Source organism: Plecotus auritus (assembly GCF_963455305.1).
Source record: "Plecotus auritus genome assembly, chromosome: 6".
In the NCBI taxonomy this organism is placed as follows: Eukaryota; Metazoa; Chordata; class Mammalia; order Chiroptera; family Vespertilionidae; genus Plecotus; species Plecotus auritus.
The window spans coordinates 165,889,808-165,912,672 of NC_137773.1; the positions used below are offsets into that span (position 1 = coordinate 165,889,808).

The following is a 22,865-nucleotide window of genomic DNA, read 5'->3' on the forward strand; positions in this document are numbered from 1 at the left end:
GGAGAGAGGAAACCAAGGACTGAGCTCTGTTAGTCCTGGCAAAAATTCTAAGACATTCCTAGGCACAGACCGGTCAAGGACAACTATGCCATTTCCGAGAGGAAATAGTGCTTACCGGTACAAAGCTGACCTTATTTTTTAAAACACGATGGGCTGTCCCACAGAATGGAGGGAATAGACATGGATGTGTATCCGGCCACTGCTCACCTTCCTCTTCCCCATCTCCAACAAAATATCAGTCTTAATTCTCTCCAATTTCAACAAACAAACAAAGTCTCAAAGCTTTCAGACTATGTCCTGGTTCTTAGCTCATTTGCCCTCAGCAACATCACATTAAAAGGAAATAATCCATTATTCTTCTATATCCCATTCCCACCACTTCAATATCTGTATCCTAAATGACACTGCTCTCAAATGCTCCATTTATTATGCCTATTGCGAAAATTTCAGGTCAGGGAGGCAGTCATTTTGTTTCTTGAAAAGAAGACAATAGTGTGATGAAGCAAGAAGTGAGTGTTGATCTCATGGTGGAATTAGGGCCCAAGCCCAGGTCTGGGGATGAGTGTGATTCATTCCAGGGCAGATGGCTGAGGAGATACTGATGTGTGTGCTGACGCCATCAAAGCTGTCCTGCCAGGTACCTCAGAGGTACTTCTCAGCCTAGAAAGCAAAGACCTGAGAGCAAAAGGCAAGCCCTCGTCCACCTGTTTCATGCGCTAGTGCACGATCAGTGTTTACCAATGTGATGTGTCACAGTCCGTTTGCCTACCAAGTGGCTTTGGGAGAGCCCACGCTGAAGGTGGCTAGACCTTTTCCATCTCAATCTGCTGGTGGTAGTGCCGAGCCTGCCGCTGGCCAACGTTCAGCTTGTACACGGAGCTCTTGTGCTGGCACCTGCGGTAGCCCCACACGGCCGCCACGCCTGCCAGGAGCAGCAGCAGGCACAGGACGGTGACGATCGTGGCGATGATGGGGCCTCTGCTGAAGCTGGGACACTCACCTCCTACACATGGCTCCATGGTTGGAAGAAGCTCCTCAGTTGCACCTGGACCAGGGCCTTCCTGTCCCAAGAAGTCCTCTGACAGCAGGTATGGGAAGTTATCCTGGACCTCGGGAGCCGTGGTTTCCATGGGAACCTGGCTGGCTGCCATGGTAGTTGAGGGAATGTGGTTGGGCGTCTTTGGGACAGCAGTTGTTACTGTCTCCAGGGTAGAGCTGGTGAGTTCATAGGGTAAGGTGGCCACAGGAGACTTCTCTATGGCAAACCTCCAAGGGACAGTGGGCTGGTACCTGGTCAAGCCTCCATCTCCCTTGCTGGAACCCTCGGTTTCAGACACACCCTTGGGTCTGAGAGCAGAAGCTTCTGCATCTAGGGTTTGAGATGGAAGAACTGAACTGTGGGTCGTGTCCTCATTTGGTGTGAGGGTGGTACTCCTGGGCTTATGAACCTCCACAAGAACAGGCTGATGCGAAGTAAATAGAGCACATTCTTCCAGCCCTACTGACCCATCCCCCTTGTCCCCATCTTCTTCCACTTCCCCCTCTTCTGCCTCTGTCTTCCTCCAAGCCCCATCGGTCACAGGGTAGCCGTCTAACCAGGACTCGTCGCTGCTGCTCACCATCGGGTCCCCTGCCTTGCTATCATTCCTGCCTACATATGGCCCCGAGGGTCCACCAGTGCTGCTATAGGTCACCTTGGTTTCAGGTTCACCTGGGCCCAACGTTATGCCACTGTGGTTGTCTCCAGCAGGAAGCTGCTTTTTGGTGTCATCATCCATCTCCTTTTCCAGCTCAAGCTTGTGGAAGGTCTCAGCAGGAAGCCAGAACAAGTACTTCCCTTTCAGTACCGATCCTGGCAGGTCTGTGGGAACGCTGCTCCCCGCGCTGGGCAAGCCTGTCGTTGGCACAAAGGCTGTATCCTGGGCTATGTTTTCTCTCCCTGCAGAAATGGAGACCAGATGGTCCTGTTTTGGGGCCTCCTCGGGGGCTTCTCCTTGACCCTTGTTCTCCTCGGCCTCTGTCCGGGAATCCTCCATGAGCTCTCGGAATGACACAGACCTGTCATCGGGGAAATTATCTTCATAGTCAATATGTGCCTCAGCCTCATCTGGAAGGAAAGGGAGGGAAAACTGTGTTAGGTCCAAGGTCACAGAGCCCGTGTAGAACATGAGAAAGGGAAATAAAAAGGATAGGGATTGAGACAGATGAAATAAAACTGTCATTCACAGATGATAGGACTGTGTATGACAGATTAACCCAAAGAATCTACATATAAAAGCTGTTATAATTAGTATGTGACTTTATCAAGAACAATGGGTCTATAGTCCATATAAAATATCAGTTGTATTTCTCTATACCATCAATAAACAGAAAACAAAAATGTAAAAAGATGCCACTTGCCATAGCGTTAAAAAAGATCAAACAAAAGGCATGTACTGGGGGGAAGGGGAGGGTGGGGGGAGGTCAATGGGGGAAAAAAAGAGACCTATGTACTACTATTTTTAATACTTCAAACAATTAATATATATATATATATATATATATATATATATATATATATATAATAAAATTAAAAGAGCACAGCAAAAAAAAAAAAAAAGATCAAACATCTAGGAATAAATCTAACAAAAGATGTGCAATATTTCTAATGGCACAAAATACTGCTGAGCAAAATTAAAGAGGACCTGAATAAATGAGGGGATGGACCATGTCCATGTAATGGAAGGCTCAAAGTGTTATCAAGTCTGTCCAAATTGATCTATCTAGATTTAATACAATCCTAATAAATCTGTGAGAGTAACAAGCTGATATTAAAATTTATGGAAATGTAAAAGGCCAAGAGTTGACAAGGTATTCTTGAAAAAGAAGAGAAAAGCTGGAGGATGTACACTACAAGATTTCCAGGTTTACTATAAAACTGGAGTACTTTTTAGGACTGTGGTATTGGCCCAAAAATTGATAACAGGATTACATTAACTTTATGAACTTCTTGTTCACCAAAGCCACCAGGAAGGGAGTCAAAGGGCAAGTCACAGAGTTGAAGATATTTGCAATACATATAATCCTCAAAGGTTTGAATCCAGAATGTATAAAGAGTTCCTACAAATGTGTAATAAATGGACAGAGAAACCTTCGCAAAGTTGGCAAGATACTTGAATTGGCACAAAAAAGAACTCTAAACAGACATTAAACATGTAAAGACGCTCAACCCCCATCGTAATAGAGAAATGCTAATTACAGCCATAATGAGATACCATTACATAGCACCAGAATGGCCAAAATTCATCAGGCTGACAAGGATGCGCGGCACCGTCGGTGGGAGTGGGAATTGGAACAATTGTTACGGGAAACTGGGCTGCTGAAATGGAACATATGTGTGCTCTGTGGCACAACAACTCCACTACTGAATATACGCTCAACAGCAATGTGTGCACATGGGTACCGAAAGACCGGCACAAGAATGTGCATAATAACCAAAACCTGGGAACAATTCAAATGTCCACTAGCTGCAGGCCTGACATGTACACCGTTGTAGAAGGGTGGGGCAAAGGAGGTTTGCAGTTGTTTGTATGGAAACTAATACACGAATACAAAACTCGGTTGTGCATACTCACCACTGTAAACCTACTTCTGCCCCACCCTTTATTCACACAATGAACGTGAACCAACCACCACGCGGACAAGGGCACGGATGACTCTCTCAGCCGCAATGTTGAACAGAAGAAGGCAGGCACAAAAGAACACATTCTGGGTGATTCTATTTACATAAAGTTCAAAAATAGACAAACCTACTCTATGAGGTTCGAAGTCAGGATGGTGGTATAGGAGAGAGGGGTGATGACTGAGTCTGGGCATGAGCAGGGCTTTGGGGTTGCTGGCAACATTCGTTCTACTTCTTGACCTGTGTGGTGGCAAACATTTCTTGTTTATTTTCTGATAATTTATTGGTCATTCCCTTGTAATGTGTATGTTGTAATTAAGTAAAAATGTGCCTTTTGATTTGCTCTTTTAAGACTATGCTGTGAAGTCTTCTGAATCCCCTGAGTAGGCATGAACGGAGGCCCCACAGTCAGGAGGCTCAGAAAGTAAGGCCAGCGGCTCAGGAAGGCTCAGGACGCTGTGTCCTCAGAAGAGAGCAGCCTGCTGGGCTTTCCCATTCTCTGTGGTCTTTACAAGTCAAGTTCCACAGGAAGACGTACTTAACTATTACAACAGAAACGCTCCCTAGGATATTGGGATATAAGAAATATAGATGTGTCTTTGCCCCTGGTTCCTGGCATTAGGGCCCCTAAAAACCTTGGAATTTCCTGAGGGATAAGGGTGATAAGAACAACTTTTGTTATTCATAACAAGCTTCTTCACCATAGAGGAGTTTACGTTAATGAGGTGACTTAGTGGGCCCCTCGATAGCTTCAGGATGGTGGGGGGCTGGTTGTCAGAGGAACCAACCATGTGATTAGAGAGTTGGAACTATCAGCCCCGTTCCCTAAACTCCGGGGAGGAGGGAGGAGCTGGAGACTGAGTTCACTCCCAAGGGCCGCGATTTCATCCATCATGCCTATGTAATGAAACTTCCATGGAAACCCAGAAACCACAGGGTTGGGAGAGCTCCAGGTTGGTGAATGCATCCATGTGCCAGGAGGGTGACTCACCCCAGCTTCACAGGGACAGGAGCTCCTGTGCTCTGGATCCTTCCAGACCTCTCCCTGTGTACCTCTTCCTCTGTATCCTTTCTAATAAGCTGGTCATTATTCTGTGAGCCATGCTAGCAAATTATGGAGCCTGAAGAGGGGGTGATGAGAACCCGCAATTTAGAGCCAGTCAGTCAGCAATATGGGAGGCCCCGGACTTGCGGTTGATGTCTGAAGTTGAGGCTATAGGTAGTTAATGTTAGAATTCAATTCAGTTGTAGGACACCCGGCTACTGTCGGGAGACTTGGAGAATTGGTTGTTAGTGTGAGACCCCAACCTTCCCCCTCAGATGCACATTTTTGGTGTCAGAAGTGTTCTGTGGGCAGAAACAGAGCTTAATTTTTCCCACTTCACTTTGCACCTTGGAAAGCACAGAGTGTAAAGGGCTCTGGAACCAAGGTCTGGGGGGAATGCTGAGGCATCGTGTGGCACGTTCGTGGGCATTTGGCTTATTTCAAATGTCAGCAAAAGAATGTCCAAACCTATAGAAAAGTTTCACAAGGGGCTATCTGAGCCAAAATTTTGAGGACATGCCCGGAAGCAAGATCTCAACAGGCTGAGAAGGTGGCCCATAGAATGGCAGTGTTGCAGCTTATTTTACACTTTAGAATCGGAGGAGAAGGCTTAGAGAGGGTTACATGAAATCCATCGGTGGCAGATTAAGGAGGCTGGAGAAGGCAAAGCAGGGAAGTCTCTAGAACTGGGTAAAAAGTGAAATGGAGAAGCGCATCCTTAGTTAATAACTAACATTTACTGCAGGTAGAGATGGTATGCGGGGGAACGAGATAACAGTGAGGGGTTCTGTGCTCTGGTGCCTGCTCATGTGCCCTGAGGGGTCTAGAAAAGAAAATCACTCTGTCATTTCAAAGGTATGTTATCCTCGATGCATAAGAAATATGTACAGGGCTCACTTCAGGGCAAGACTGACCTTTGCTAAGGAAGCTGTAGGCCTGGGAGGGGACTACCCGCCGTGACCTGCCCAGTTAGGGATTTATGATCAGAACATCCTGTGTGGTTGGTTACTTTTGGTCACTGAGCTTGCCATGTACCACCCTACCCCCCTTCCTGCGCTTGTCAGGTTCATTACACTAATAAGACTCCATAGTGCTTATTTGATGACTTGCAGAGTTATAAACAACATTTAAAATCCTTTCTAGCCCTGACCGGTTTGGCTCAGTGGATAGAGCATCGGCCTGCGGACTCAGGGGTCGCAGGTTCGATTCCGGTCAAGGGCATGTACCTTGGTTGCGGGCACATCCCCAGTGGGGGGTGTGCAGGAGGCAGCTGGTCGGTGTTTCTCTCTCATTGATGTTTCCAGCTCTCTATCCCTCTCCCTTCCTCTCTGTAAAGAATCAATAAAATATATATATTTAAAAAAAAAATCCTTTCTAATCTGCTCCTGGAATTTAAGCCCGTTCACTTTACTTGTGTCCTCAGTCAAAAAAGAAACAGTGGCTAAAGAGCAAACACTTCTGATAAATGTAAAATGCATGTATGTTTTATGCTCAAAAAAAAAAGCCCAGTTATCATTTCAGGAAACCCTTCCACCCCATGATGTCCTGTTCACAACCCCCAGACATGAGCCACCTCAGACGGCTGGACCATTCTTAGGTCTCATAGAATTCAAATGCGGGTCCCAGGGCTCGGGCAGGCTGCCCTCCTGCACACTCACTGTGTGTCACTGCCTCGTTCTCTGTGCCACCATCATTCCAAGCACTGCATTCATCTGCTCCCTCTTCCAACAAACCTCACTGAGTGCCCACTGTGTGTCTGATGGGGCTCGAGATCACTGGTGAATAGGACAAACAGTCCCTGCCCCACGGATCATGTGGTACAGAACCCATGCTCTTGAGACTGTCAGGTGGAATTGCAAAGCTTTGGTGTGCACAAGTTCTTACCCATCCTGCTGAGTAAACATTAGGTTTTGCCTGGAAGCACCTCCCTTTCTTAAAAACACAGCAAAAAATAAAACAAAAGCCACTATCACAAAACTTTTCTCTAAGATTTACCAGTATATATAGACAAGTCATCTTGAATCCAGAGGGAGATTCAAAGCCATGACTTAAATCTTTGACTTTAAGATAATGTGGTTGGATTGTTTCATGTGGTTTCTCTGACTGGTTGTGGTAGACTGATTTTAAAAATGGCCACAATTCTCCGCTCTCCCCCACATTAAGTCCTTTTGTAATGTGATTATGTAGCTCTGGACTTCAAGAAGTGGGGCCTGCCCTAGCTTGTTTGGCTCAGTGGATAGAGTGTCGGACTGTGGACTGAAGGGTCCCAGGTTTGATTCTGGTCAAAGGCACATGCCCGGGTTGCAGGCTCGATCCCCAGTAGGGGGCGTGAAGGAGGCAGCCAATCAATGATTCTCTCTCATCATTGATGTTTCTATCTCTCTGCCCCTCTCCCTTCCTCTCTGAAATCAATAAAAATATATTTTTTAAAAAGTGGGGCCTATTTTACCTTTTCTTTTATCTGGATGTGTTTATGATATGATAATTCGATGAGGTCTATAACCTTTGATTTTTGAAACATTCTATATTTATGTTACTCTTAAAAATTTAAACAAACGATAAAAACACACACTATGTTCCAGTAAAAATGGACACAGAATTTAGCTACTGAATCCTCAAGTTTAAAGGAATAATTCAACTGATAACCAGGCAGAAAAGGCAGATCATGAGCAAGAACAAAAATTAAATCAGGCGTGCCTATAATTTCTCAGCATTCAATAGAAGACAGAAGAACAATGTCTGTAATCTTTGAGGGAAAGGAAATTCAACAATATTATACTTTGTTAAGATGTCATTCAATTATAAAGATAGTAGGCATTCATTTTTCTTAGAATGTTTGTACTTTGAAATGTTTCAAGAATCCACTGTGTGATATTGTGTGTGTTACTGCCCTTAAGCTGTAAACCAGTTGCTACCAAATAAGAATTTACAATTGAGGAGGGGAAAGCATTTCATCAGGAAACACATTCTCTAGACGTGGCTACTACAAGTGCTTCTATTACCTGTATCTTTTTTTAAAAAAAAATATGTTTTTATTGATTTCAGAGAGGAAGGGAGAGGGAGAGAGAGATAGAAACATCAATGATGAGAGAGAATTATCGATCGGCTGCCTCCTGCATGCCCTCTACTGGGGATCAAGCCCACAACCCAGGCATGTGCCCCTGACCAGAATCAAACCCGGAACCTTTCAGTCTGCAGGCCAACACTCTATCCACTGAGCCAAACTGGCCAGGGCTATTACCTGTATCTTGATCAAAACCATTGCTTTGCTAATGAGCACCCTGAATAGCTAAAAAGGCTTTCTATTGGTGACCATAGTGGCCTGATAACTACGATGATAACCACTAGAAATGGGCTGTCCTGGGTAAAGTAAAAGGTATTTATGATATGAGGATTAGCTAAGGATATTTCAGGGACACTTCTTACCTTTACACGGACAGGGTTAAACCAAACTAGACTTTGATGCTTGACACATAGATCTTAAATGGTCTCATTTGGGAGGAATGTGTTACTCGCCGGAACTATGGGGACAGTACCCATCTGTGCTGGCAGTGACCTGGCACTTGACACGCCACCCTGCTCTCACTGCACACCTGCCCAGCTCCCCTGCCCGGGGAACTGAGAACAGGGACATGTCCCCTCTGCCTTGTGTTCCCAGCACACAGCCTGGTGCTTGGGACCTGTCTGCTGAATGAATGAATGAATGAATGAATGAGTGAGTGGAAAGGTGCATGAGGCCCTAACCGGTTTGGCTCAGTGGATAGAGCGTCAGCCTGCGGACTCAAGGGTCCCAGGTTCCATTTCGGTCAAGGGCATGTACCTTGGTTGCAGGCACATCCCCAGTAGGAGGTGTGCAGGAGGCAGCTGATTGATCTTTCTCTTTCATTGATGTTTCTAACTCTCTATCCCTCTCCCTTCCTCTCTGTAAAAAATCAATAAAATATATATTTTTAAAAAAGGTGCATGAGTTTTGATACAGCTTGATTCAGTCTGGGAGTCCATCAGCTGGGGCATTATTTGCTTTGTGATAGTAGCAAAGAATAGTAAAGGACCCCTTAGTTCTAGTTTTGAACAGAACCCCTGCCTGCTAAATTGCTTCTCTCATGCCACCCATCCCATGAGCTTTAATATGTCAGAGTCAGAAGGTACCTGGACTATGGGCAGGACATGAACCATATTTTCCTCCCTCGTGCAGGAAACATTGGCCTCACATATAAGGTTAGAGCTGAGAATCTGGGGAAGGTTAGCCCACTGGCTATGGGGAGGACCCTCACAGTCAGTCTGAGCTCAGGGTGTGTGTATGTTTGTCTGTCTGTTGTCTGGAAGTTTTGCCCCTACAGCTCCCTGAGCCAAAAGCATCTCTGGATGGCAGCCCTGGACCCCGAGCTAAGCTCTGCTGATCTCCCCAGGTTCACAAGTCAACGTTCTGGCTCAGAAACAGGCTCTCACTCACGATGTCAGTTTTCCCCACACCTCAAATGAAGACAAGGACACCGAGTGTTTATAAATAGTCTGCTCATGAAAAAGTGTCCCAAGCCTGTTTTTCTCCTCATGAGTGACAGTCAAGTTTGTTACTCACTTAATTTCAACCAACAGTGAAACTCCACCCACCAGATGCAGGAGCCCAGCTCCTGGCCAGCGGAGGTGCTTTCTCTCTCCGCTCCCCTGGCTTTCCTGGGTCTCCCCACTCTCCTTAATCCCCCGGCGACCCTTCCAGCTCTCCCCTCCCCTCCCCTGCCCTCCCCTCCCCTCCCCTGCCTCTCCCTGAAACCTGTGCGAACACGACACGGGGCCTAGTGAGTTAGACCAACAGGTCCAGGAAATGTAAACTTCGTGGGTTCTCTTGGCAAAACCCAGGCCGTCCCCTGTGTGTTTCCACCTTCAGGAAAACAGAGGACACAGAGAGACAGAGCTCAGGGGCGAGGGGAGAAGGCTCACTGGGCGCTGCCCGCGTTTTCCATCCGGGCGTTCCCGGGTCAGGGGTGAGGTCCACGGAGCCAGAGGCTGGCATGCTCCTGGGCCCGTCATCTCTCTTCATGCTGTGGCATTGCTGGAAGCCCACAAGGACCTTCTTTTTTTTTTCTCTCTCTCTCTCTGGTCTTGGCTACACAGCCTTTAAAAATAGTAATTTTGAAAAAGTCAACCAGACAAGCCAGAAATAACCACTGGCTCGATGAGGCTCTGGACAAATATGGCAATATTGACAAGGAAAGTCTGAATTCGGCTCCAGTCTCATGTTTTATTCTGCGAAGGAAGTCAAGTCCAAGAGATGAAGAAAAATAGAAACTGGAGGTGATTTAAGGAAACAAAAGAAAAGCTTTAGAAACGACAGAGAAAGCAGAGGAACTCTCTGAGGGAACGACCGGTTCGCAGGGCGAGCCGAGGTTTAGACGCCCCTGGCGGGAGCACAGACACAATGCAGATGTTGGAGTGGGACCTGCCTGGTGTTCGGTCCCGGCTCTGCTTCTCTCTGGCTGTGTGACGCAGGCAAGTCACTGACCTGTCCCGTGCCTCGGTTTCCCCACCTGTAAATTGGAACAAGCCGTTTCTACTTGTAAAGATTAAAGGAGAAGTCAAGTGTGTAAGGCTCCTCTCCTAGAAAGGGGCACGGGAGGCCGGGGAGGGTGGGGATGGTCTTTGGTTTGGCTGTGGTGGTGGTTCCCTGGGTTACACAGAGAACCAGAGACTTCTATACATGGGTACAGTCTACTGGGTGCCAATTACACCTCAACAGAGCTGTTCAAGAACAGAACAACAACCAAGTCCCAGGACAGAGATGGCCTGGGCGCGTCTGGCTGGTTGATGACCACTCTTTCCTCGGGGCCTCACTGGGGAAGGTGCCCCGTTTCCACAGCTGCGACAGACCTATTTGCTGTTGAGCTCAGAGGTAGTGGGGCTGGTCAGTGAGATGTCACTCACTTTCCTGACATTACAGACTAGGAAGTGCAAACAGAAGCCATGGGGCTTGGGGTGGAAGATCTTAAAGGCCTTTCGGAGCCTTTGTCAGGGCGAGTTTTGAAGAAAGAACAGAGCAGATCATAGAGGAAGAGCCTATGAGTCTCTCACTCCTGGGCTGTCTGTCTGATGCTCCTGTTCTCTCCCACCCCAACCACTAAGATGGGATACAGAGCCTCCCCGCCAGCGCGGGGCCGAGGCCACAGGACCCCTGAGTTCAGGAGAGAGCAGGAGTGTTGAACCCACGTGAGGCCAGGAGGGTGGTCCCGGGGGTAGCCAGGATGCCAAGGGACCACGCCAGCTCCTTAGGAAGGTTGCAAGCGGGACTCCTGTGGGCACTGATGCTGAGATTATGTGGCCACTTCGGATGCTGGGAAATCAGAGACTCATCTTAGGGTGCACGCAGCCAGAGAGGAAACGCGGCCTTGAAGATGGAAATGGAACTTGGCAACAGTAAGACGCCCAAAGAAATCCAAACACAGCATGGAAGTCTGCTGCATCCATGCTTAAGGGGCAAAGCATCTGATTTTTCTGTAATCAGAGCAGCAACCCATTCTAGTTAGATACTGAGAACACTGGAGAGGTAAGACAGACATTCCGTGCTGCCCACCTGGGCGTGGAAATCAAGAAGATGCATGGATTTGGACCGGAGAATGGAAAACCAAATGGCTAGAATCAGACTCAGACTCTAGGAACCAAAGCTAGAGAAATACTAACCCAGAGAGGGGAGAAGTTGGCAGTGAAGTAAGTCCTCAGACACTTAGGTTAATGGTCAAGGCTAAAAAAGTCCCACCTCAGGCTGGACCTTGATGTGGTGGTGGACATACAGCCCGGGCTGTGTGGCTGAGGCCCCTCCTCCACAATCCACTCAACCACCACCCAGGTGTGGGTGCCCCTATGGGTTCATTCCTGCTCGTCATTATGAAGTCTAAATTTCAGCAAGCTCATTCAGGCAGGCTCCACCTGGCTAATGGATTTTTGTAAAACCCGTGCTCCACTGAAATGATGGAACGACTCAGTTCTCCACTCTAGTGGATGCTGTTGGTGTCCTGCCCACGCCCCCTCTCCCAGGCCAGTGCACCCTCCATGGTCAGCCTGAGAGTGAAAGGAGAGAACGAACATTCATTGAGCCCACACCAGTTCCCAGGTCCCGTTCTAAGTGCTGTACTTGCAGGAACCTCATGGGGGTGGCTCTTGGTGAAAAACAGTATCCATTTTTTCACAGGAGCGCATTAAGGCTCAGGGAAGTCAAGGAAATGGTTCAGTGTCCCCTTCCCTTCCAAACCTTCCCGTTGTCATTGAAATAACCTTAAGTCTCTCTCATCTTATAAAGCGAACAAAACCAACTCCCACGACCTCTTTGGCCCCTCAGTCCCCTTCCAGGTGTAATATTTGTCTCTTTCCTGGTTCTCTTCATGGATAGCAGACATTCCAGAATGGGGTGTCTGCCCTTGGCTCTCTTCCCTACTCTCCCTCGCTCCCGTACTCACCGCAGTGCGGCCCGCTCCCCATACACTCACTGAAAGCACGAGGCCGCCTGGACCTTCTCAGACTGTGAAGCCAAAGGTCGTTGAGCACTTCTTCCGCCTGCCAACACATACTTCCTTTAAAAATGTCGCCTTCTGCGACCCCTCCCCTCCCTTCTACTTCATCGTCTGCTGCTTTTCTGTCTCCTTTGAGGCAGCCGGTTACTAGAGTTTTCTTTAGGGTTGGGGCACTTGAGCCCAACTTTGCATACACAGCAACGAGGACTCTGCCAAGTGAAGGGATGTAGGGTGAGTGAATGAAGGAACAGCCAATCGGCCGGTACCAGGAATGTTGTTATCCAAACCCAGGTGAGTCCAACTGCAAAGCCCTTGTTTGACCCACTCTCCCAAGATGACTTTCCTCCAATTTCAAACAGTTGCCTAATCAAACAAGGTGATGTTCCCTGGAAAAATGCATGCAAAATGGAGTGAAATACCTGGTGATATTCTTGTCTCATACACACACACACACACACACACACACACACATACACATACACACACACACACTGCTTATAATAACACGAAGACGTTAACTGTTAAACCTACAGAGTATTGAAAACTGTAACGGTCTGTATACTCAGCCAAGTGTGGAAACCAAGATTCCTGCCCAGCAGCTGAAAGCTCTAACAACTCTGCTTTGCAGTGAGAAAATAAACACCATTTCAGACACACAAAACCCGCATTTAGTTCGCGCTCTACTGGGGCCAGTAAACATGTCATTTGGCTGGTAGGTGTGGCTCAGGGATGGTGTGGCCTTGGTGCCTGACCAGAAGAAAGCCAGTTCGTGAACCATCTTGGGGTGAGTATGGGTGCGCTTTGAGGTGATGCAACAAACAGGAACTCGGGCTGGGCCTGCCGCCTGGTTTTCTGACACAGGTGAAGGATCAGAACTGACGAGGAGCTCCTGCCTGCCACAAAGGAAAGTGCTAGAAGATCGCTCAACTCATGCTTCTAGAACTTGTCCCAGTTGGTATCCTTTTGTTACTGGTACACAACAAGGCAAGTGGATACATTGAGAGGAAGTTTCTAGAGGCTTTTAAAAACAACGTGACAGGCGAATTTTATTCTTTTAATTTAACCAAAAAATTGAGCTCATATTTTGAATATCTTTGTTTAATTTAGTTTTATATTATTTCATTTTACTAAAGTATCAGTCTGCCAATGACTAGGAAAAAAATGTAATGATCCGCAGAAAATATGAGAAGTGGCAAAGTAGACAATAATAATAAAAAAATTATTCATTAAGAGACACTCCAGCCGAAACCGGTTTGGCTCAGTGGATAGAGCGTCGGCCTGCGCACTGAAGGGTCCCGGGTTCGATTCCAGTCAAGGGCATGTACCTTGGTTGAAGGCACATCCCCAGTGGAAGGTGTGCAGGAGGCAGCTGATCGATGTTTCTCTCTCATTGATGTTTCTAGCTCTCTATCCCTCTCCCTTCCTCTCTGTAAAATATCAATAAAATATATTTTTTAAAAAAAGAGACACTCCAGAGGAAAAAGAAATGGGAGAGAATATTGGCAACACATTCATTAAGAAGGTTTTATGTAAAAAAGAACCCCTACGTTATGTGAATGACCAATTCAAATCAATCTGATCCGGTTTGGGCAGTTCAATGCCCATCAGAAGCCTTTTCAGTCTTACCTAAATATTGGGACCCACATGGCTGCCACAGCCTATGGGCCGGGTGGTAGCCCACGGCTGAAGGGCAGCGGCAGGCAATGCTTGTCATGGGGGGCAGTGCACCCAGCTGTCCTGGAGTGATTCTCTCTGCTCCACCCCTGACGCTCCTGTGACTGCTCCAGGGCCAGGGAATAGGATCTGCGCGCATGGCTGTGGACTCACCTGGTTTCCAAACCCCGTGCCCCACAGAGCCAGGAGCTCTTGTCAGGGTCCCCACAAGGTCACACCCCGTCCCAAGGACCACGCGCTCAGGGAAGCCACAGCCCGGCTCCTCTCCTGTGTTCATGACAGTCCTCCCGGCCCGGTCCTCCCATCAGGCCTCAGTTTACCATAAGGTTGTTGCTTGGAATCCCAGCTGGCATCCCATCTGGTTGGGTTCCCAGGGAGATAAGCCCGAAAGTCAACCCAAGGTCAACCCTGTCCTTATAGAAGAAGAGAGGGCTTTATTCCCTGTTACCCCCAGCACCAAAGAGGAGGCGCTCAGGTGTGGCTACCCTGCGCTGGAAATGCTGCAGGAACACCCCTGTGGCCATGCCACCAGGTCCCAAACTCAGCAGAAAGGTCTGAGCGTGCTCTGCTCACCACGTCAGGGCAGGTGGAGGCCCGGCCGGGGCGGCTTACCTTTCCCGCAGGCCTGCACCAGGCCGTACCACTCCCCACAGCTGTTACACAGCAAGGTGAAGGCACTCTCGCGGTGGCCCGTGACGTGGCCCGGGGCGCACACGTACAGCAGCTCATCCCCCATCTCCAGGCCGGTGCGTCCCTGCAGGATGGTGTGTGGGAACGAAGGCGGGTCTCCACACGGCTTCTCTGAGGAGGAGGAATCACAGTTAGCTTCCCCACACTATGCAGACCTTGTGCAGTTTGGGAGAAAACAAACTTAAAAGACGACTCTCCCCCTCCCTGGGTGCTGCCTGCACCCTGAACTGGGATCATGGGGGCTGGTTCCCCTACCTCCTGGCACCCCAGGGCCTGGAAGAACGCCTGGCTCAGACGAGGCACTCAAAAATATTTGTTGAATGAATAATTGTGCTTTTAAAATCTGTATGTTCTCAGTAATACATATATGTATTTTACTGTTCCAGGCAACATCACCCTGTAATGTCCCCTTGAAAAGGAGGAACCAGAGACCAGCAAGCGCCCCCCCCCCCCCTTTTTATTGACTTCAGAGAGGAAGGGAGAGGGAGAGAGAGAGAAATATCAATGATGAGAGAATCATGGATCGGCTGCCTCCTGCACGCCCCACAATGGGGATCGAGCCCACAACCCAGGCATGTGCCCTTGACCAGAATTGAACCCTGGACCTTTCAGTCTGCAGGCCGAAGCTCTATCCATGGAACCAAACTGGCTAGGGCCAAGCTCCACTTTTTGGCCTTATTTACATAAGTGAGTAGGTTCTCATTGTCAAAAGCTAAAATGTTACAGACTGTAGGGTACTCTTTCGTCCTCCAACCTCAGCCCTGATGGCAACACCGGGATCAGTTGGTATATACAAATACATACAGACACAGACACAGACACATACAAACACACACTCACACACACACACACACACACAAAAAAAAAAACTATATCTATCTATCCACCTGTGTGTGTGTGTGTGGATCACATAAATGGGATCATATATGTGTTACTGAGAACACACATTTTTAAAAAACAAACTATTATTAGAGCATTTTTAGGTTCCCAGCAAAACTGAACAGAAAGTACAGATGGTTCCTATGTCGCTACCCCTCCACATGCACAGCCTCACCTGCTATCAGCATCCCATACTGAGTGATACACTTGTTACAATTGACGAACCAATGCCGACACATTATTATCACCCAATATCCAGCTTACATTTGGGTTCATTCTGTGGGGGAGCCCTACTCTTGGATCTGAAGATGGAGAAGAGTCCCCACCTGGCCCTGGAACTTCTTCCGATGCCTGCCCTCAAGCTGGCCCCACAGTCCACCTTGGGGGACACAGCCCATGCCTCCGTCTAACTTCCTGCCCTAGTTCTCCTGTGAGGTTTCTACTGGCGTGAATGCAAAAGGGACTTTGCAATAAACCTGACAAGCTCAGGGGCAGCCCATGTGGCAGGCCTCACAAACTCGGTGAACAAAAGTAACCACACAGGATGTTCTGATCATAAATCCCTACCTGGGCAGGCTGTGGAGGGCAGTCACGTCCCAGGCCCACAGCTTCCTTAGCAAAGGCCAATCTTTCCCTTAAGTGAGCCCTGTCCATTGTTCTTATGCATCGAGGATAACATACCTTTGAAATGTCAAATAGTTTTCTTTTCGAGGCCCCTTTGAGGCACAGCCCCAGGCATCAGAGCACAAGGCCACCAGGTCACAGAACCCCTCACTGTTAGCATGTTCCCTGCATGCCATCTCTATGTGCTGTAAATGTTAATTATTACCCGTGCTGAAACCTCCAATGTGAAAGAAGTATGTGTTTCTCCACTCTGCTTTTCACCCACTTCTAGAGATTTCCCCGGTTGGCTTTCTCCCGCCCTCTTAATCTACCACTGAGGAATTTCACATGACTCCCTTTATGTCTCCTTCTTTGATTCTCATGTGTAAAATAAGCTGCTATTCTCCTGAGCATTTTCTCCATCCATTGAGATGTTGCTTTGTGGCATAGCCTCAAAAATTTGGCTCAAATAAACTCTTATAAACGTTTCTATAGGATGGATATTCTTTCATCGACAATAGTGTATATATATTTTTAATTTTTGTTTTCTTCCTGGAAATAAGCCTCTTAGAAATGAATGTAGACTGGTTTGTATTAAAACTTGTGAATTGCTTTTAAAAAATCTGTGGCTGCCCTAACCGGTTTGGCTCAGTGGATAGAGCGTTGGCCTGTGGACTGAAGGGTCCCAGGTTCAATTCCGGTCAAGGGCATGTAACTTTGTTGCAGGCACATCCCCAGTAGGGGGTGTTCAGGAGGCAGCTGATCGATGATTCTCTCTCATCGATGTTTTTCATTCTCTATCCCTCTCCCTTCCTCTCTGTAAAAAAATCAATAAAATATATTTAAAAAAAAAATCTGTGGCTGGTTGTGAGGCAGCCACTAAGGGACTCACCCCAGGCTTCAGCCAGTGAGGAAATCCAGAAGCGGGGGAGGGGAGGCCCAAGCCTTCCTCCTTCCACATCAGCGGGAGCTGCCACGCCCGGCTCAGGCGAGACCCTCGGGCTCAGCGATCCATAGGACAGATCTAAACACAGCCCCATCATGTGAAATGACAGGTTTGTTGATGTTAATTGAGGGAAAAGGTTAATGGTTATAGAGTTGGGGCCTGAGCTAACCAGGTCAGACTTCCAGCCCCAAAGCAGCCAGTGGGCATTCTCTAGTAGTTACAGAGAGAAGCAATCCCATTTAAAATATAAAAAATATCTTAGTGGGTAAGCTTCAAATCCGCCCCCCACCCCACCCCCGCCATTAAGCATGATGTCAGCTGTAGTTCTTGTTTCTTTGTTTGTTTTGGTAAATATTCTTTTCTTTTTTTTTTTCTTTTTTTTTTTAAATGTCTTTATTGATTTCAGAGAGGAAGGGAGAAGGAGAGAGAGATAGAAACATCAATGATGAGAGAGAATCATTGATTAGTTGCCTCCTGCACGCCCCCTACTGGGGACCGAGCCTGCAACCCAGGCATGTGCCCTTGGCCAGAATCGAACCTGGGACCCTTCAGTCTGCAGGCCGATGCTCTATCCACTGAGCCAAGCCAGCTAGGACTTCTTTTTTTTTTTTTTTTAATATGTTTTATTGATTTCTTACAGAGAGGAAAGGGAGAGGATAGATAGTTAGAAACATCGATGAGAGAGAAACATTGATCAGCTGCCTCCTGCACACCTCCCACTGGGGATGTGCCCGCAACCAAGGTACATGCCCTTGACCAGAATCGAACCCAGGACCCTTCAGTCCGCAGGCTGACGCTCTATCCACTGAGCCAAACCGGTCAGGGCTGTTTTGTAAATATTCTTAATCAAGTTGAAGAAGTTGATAACTTCTTTTCCTAGTTGCCTGTGAGTTTTACCATAACGGATGTTGGATTTTGTCAAATGCTTTTTCTGCATCGATCAATCTGCTCGTGTGCTTCTTCCTCCTTAGCCCGTTTATGTGACGGATTACATCAATTGATTTTTTTAAATGTTGAACCAGCCTTGCACACCTGGGATAAGTCCCACTTGGTTGTGGTCTGCACGTCTTTTTTTATATTGTTGGATTCAAATGGCTAATATTTTGTTGAAGATTTTTGTATCTATGCTAACTTGTATTGGTCTATAGTTTTCTTAGAATGTCTTTCTCTCACTTTGAGCTTAGGGTGATGCTGGCCTCCTAGGATGAGTTAGGAAGAGATTGTAGAGAAATGGTGTAATTTCTTCCTTCAATATTCGGTAGAATTCACCAGTGAACTCATTCTGTTTTAGAAGGTTATTAATTATTGATTCAATTTCTTTCCTTGCAGGCTAGACCAGAAACTCAAAGTCATTTTCCCTCTAATATTTTAGCGGCCTTTCCACATTAGAACTACAAACTACCTCAGTCTTTTGAAAGGCTACATTATCACACACATTATTTAATCATTACACTGACATTTATGATGGTTCCAAGTTTTCACTGTTATAAACAGCGCTACAATGGGCAGCTCAGATGGGCATTTTTGTACATACCTTATTTCATTTGGAAAAACTTCTAGAAGTGGAATTGCTGCACCAAAGTGATGCACAGAGACCTTTTTCAAAAAAGGAAGTAATATTAAGTTCAAATTTCCTCTTCTAGTTTTTATCTGTTGGGAAGGGAAGCCTTTAGTCCTTATGCAGTCGAGTTACCTAAGCAGCATATTGCTTACAGGAAGATATGCTAAGGAAGGATGAAAATAGAAAACGGGACTTGTGCTTCAAATCACCTGATTGGCCTCACAGCTTGTGGTTTGGGTGGCATTTTCTCAGAGAGCCATTGCTCTGCATGTTCTTTAACTGGAGAGATTTTGAATGAAGAAGGGTGTGGCTGTGCTTTAGGAAGTCAGCACAGAATGTTCTATTTTAACCAAAACTGCCTCGACTGTTGCCCAGATCAGCTATTTATCCCCTCCATGTGGCAAGGAGGAACAGGCAGCCATCGGAACCTTGCCACAAGGCCGGGGGCACCCCACTGAGCAGAGATGCAGGGCATTCTGAGAAGAATGGACCAAGGTCATGAGCCTCAGTCAAATAAGTTTGAGCCAAAGGCCAGCTGGTGTCTCCAGGGCAAAAGATTCTGTCTGTCTCTCTCTCTCTCCAACATCCTCGGCCACCTACAGCTCACGTTGGATGTCCCAGTCTTTTCAACTCGTACCAGATCCAGCTTAGGAAACGGTAGGCTCTTCATCAAACACTCACTCGCAAAGGACTAGGAAATACTTCCATCCTCTATCTGTGGAGCACAACACCAACTCTTTGGAAGGAAAAGCCAGGAGCAGGGTAACAGAGTCAAGGAGAACTGGCCAAATCTACACCTTAGACTCCTGGGACCTTCTCCCTCAGATGTCATTTCCAGAATGGCGTGGGCTAGAATCAGCCGTGGGCAAACTACGGCCTGCGGGCCGGATCCGGCTGTTCTATCCCGTTCTCTTGCTCTCCCCTCCGCTCCTTTACTTTGAATTTATATTAGTTTACACAAACACTCCATCCATGCTTTTGTTCCGGCCCTCCGTTCCATTTTAAGAACCCATTGTGGCCCTCGAGTCAAAAAGTTTGCCCACCCCTGGTCTGGCTCAGAAAAACCACAGCGATGCTCCTAAGTCTGGCCACACATACCCTATGTTTCTGGATTTCCCACAAATGCTGGAGACAGGAAACACTCTGCTTCTTAGGTGGTGTGACTTCAGACGCTCCAAGATACCAATTCCATGCCTTAGCCCAACCACCCGAGTGCCAAAACCACCACCCAAGGCCAGCTGCAACTTGAATTAGTTCCTTTCAGGAACCTTCCCACCTTTAACCTCACCAGGGAGCTATGGAAAACAGCTGACTATATACCGGGGCCTATTCTCCTCTTTAGGAAAACTTGCATTTGGGCCCTTTTTACTGCTACAGTCAGTTATTCCACAGATAGTGATTGGAGTTTGGGGAGTCTCAAGAGCTGGGTTTCAGCGGAAAGAGCAATCTCTATTATTTTCCCTTCAAGGAATGAGATTTTATAAGAGATCTTATCTCTCATTATAATATATATATATATATATATATATATATATATATATATATATATATATATATATATATATATTTCAGAGAGGTAGGGAGAGGGAGAGATAGAAACATCAATGATGAGAGAGAATCATTGATTGGCTGCCTCCTACTGGGGATGGAGCCCACAACTCAGGCATGTGCCCTGGTCTGGAATGGAACCATGACCTCCTGGTTCATAGGTCGACGCTTGACCACTGAACTACGACAGCTGAGCAAAGCTCTTGTCTTTCAAACAAATAGTATTAATGAACAATGACTCATTTTTAATTTTTATTTTGTGTGCTTTCAAGTCCTTTATTTGGTCTTCCGCGCTCTCAGGCCTGCATCACAGGCCGTGCCTTCTCTGCCTGCAGCTTCATTAGGTAGCGGTCTCTAGGCTGGTCCCCGTTCACAGGGTCCACCGCGTCCTCCCGCATCAACCTCTCCGCGCCCTCAAGGTGACCACGCCCCAGAGGGCCGCAGCGCGGCGCAGGGCGTGGCTGCTCAGACGCCGGGTCAGGCGCCCACGTGGCGTTCCAGGCGCGAGATGAGCCCACGTGGCCCACGGAGCCGTTCCGAGTGTGAAACGCGCAGGCGCCGGGTAGGACTTGCGCAGAGGCTTCCCTCGGTGCGCCCCGGCTTCTCCCTCTCTGTGGCTTGTCCTCGGGAGTCCGCGACGGGATCCAGAAGCTGGGCAGCATTTTGTCCTTGTCCTTGTCCTTGCCATTGCCTGCGGGGCCAGCACTGGGCCCGGGTTGGGCAGCATCTGGGCCGGTCCCCGAGGAAGCCTTGGGCATGAAGGCGTGGAGGGCCCAGCTCAGCATGGCCGCCTCCTTCTCCGGAAGCCCCTCACCTGGTCCTGCGCTGCAGCTCTTGGTGCTCCTCCCGCCGGGCGCCCGCTGCTTCTGTAGGCCTTCGTCTGCCAGCAGCTCCTTCTCCTGGTGCAGAATGTCCTCCGGGATTGCCTCGCGCGCATACAGGTAGCCATCTGGGGTGACGGCGGGGTCATGGCCGGGCTGCAGAGAGGCAGCAGCAGTCTTGACGACATCCGGCTCAGTCCAGGGCTCTGCGTCCCGCCACCTGAGGCCGCTGTGGCCTCCTCCTTCTCATGGTAGGTGCAGTTCTTGTCAAGTCGCGTCATCCTTGAAAGAGACCTGAAGTTTGCTTGCAGAAGCCGGTGTGGGCAGGGGTGTGCCTTAGGAGTTAGTAGGAGGTGGTGGGAGGAGTGATCTGAAATCTCACCACTGGCTCCTTTTCCTTTGACTCCTTGTTCCTTCCTTGATTCGTAGACTGTCTCATTTCCCATTTAAATGGGGACACTTGCCATTCAGATCTTCTGAGAGCCAGGTCCCACAGAGTTTAGAACTCATATAAAAGTTGATGCTTTCATTTTGAGAAAGCTTAAGACTTCCATCATGATTTTTGAAGTTCTCAAGAAGAGCCCACAACCCCCATTATTACTTCACAAACCAAGGATGGAGAAATTCCAACACAAAGCTCCTCCTTCCCTACGCTGTTTGAGGAAGCTGACTTTTGTGACCACCTGCCCAGCTCCACCTTACTCCACCCAGCACGCACCAGCATCATTCCACCTAATGTTATTTGTTCTCAAACTCTCTATCGCTTCTCAAACGCGAAGGACGTGTAACACATTCTGCTGTGTGTGTGTGTGTTTTAAAGATTTCAGAGAGGAAGGGAGAGGGAGCGAGAGATAGAAGCATCAATGATGAGTCATTGATCGGCTGCCTCCTGCAAGACCCCTACTGGGTATTGAGCCCACAATTGGGGCATGTGCCCTGACTGGGAATTGAACCGTGACCTCCTGGTTCATAGGTCTATGCTCAATCACTGAACCACCATGGCTGGGCACTCTGCTGTGTTTTTGAGTTTGAGTCAATAGGTCAAGGTTAGGGCCTAACAATTTGCATTTATAGTAAGTTCCCAGGTGATGTGAAATAGTATTGGCCCAGGGACTACCCTTGGAGAACTACTGCTCTAGATAACTATCACACCCTCAGAAAACAGGCGAAGTTAATATATGGTGACGGCAGTCAGAACAGAAATTGCCTCTGGCTCTGCTGGCATGGGGAGAGGAGAGAACTTGTGGAAAAGGTCTCCCCGGAACTATCTGGGGTGAAGGAAATGTTCTACATCTTGACTGATTATGAGTGATTTTCACTTTCTTTATACTTTCTTTTTTTTAAAAATATATTTTATTGATTTTTTACAGAGAGGAAGAGAGAGGGATAGAGAGTCAGAAACATCGATGAGAGAGAAACATCGATCAGCTGCCTCCTGCACACCCCCCACTGGGGATGTGCCCGCAACCAAGGTACATGCCCTTGACCGGAATCGAACCTGGGACCTTTCAGTCCGCAGGCCGACGCTCTATCCACTGAGCCAAACCGGTTTCGGCTCTTTATACTTTCTATAACAATGGCCGCATGTTCCTGTTTATAATTAGGAAATAAATGAAAATATAAAATGGAGCTAATGAAACCCATCTCATTAGGTTGTGAGCAGAATTAAATGAGCTTATGCCTTGCCCAGTGCCCAATAACATGCCTGGAACTTAACAGGGACGTAAGTAAATATGAGTTCCATTTCCCAAGTAAGTTGAAGACTGCTGGTCTTTTGAATCATTCTTCAAGTAATGATGACAACTGAATGCCCAGGTCCCTCAAACCAAATGCAGCCAAGCACACATTGGCTGAACAGGAATTGAGGGAAGAAGGGCAAAATAAAATGGCTTGTAAGATCCATCAGAACACGGACCCATTGGCACAGTTTCTCTGGCT

General features: G+C 47.6%; 1 protein-coding gene across 1 annotated transcript in view; it reads right to left on the reverse strand.

The window, feature by feature from the left end:
• Positions 1-796: 796 nt before the first annotated feature.
• Positions 797-22,865, reverse strand: part of SUSD5 (sushi domain containing 5) — a gene marked incomplete at its 5' end in the record, with an annotated part of 39,181 nt that continues 17,112 nt past the window's right edge. Inside the window, 2 exons of the mRNA XM_080671945.1 lie at positions 797-2,107; positions 14,492-14,680. Of these exons, the coding sequence (XP_080528071.1) occupies positions 804-2,107; positions 14,492-14,680 (1,493 nt within the window). The 3' untranslated portion in view covers positions 797-803. The remainder of the gene's footprint in view (positions 2,108-14,491; positions 14,681-22,865) is intronic.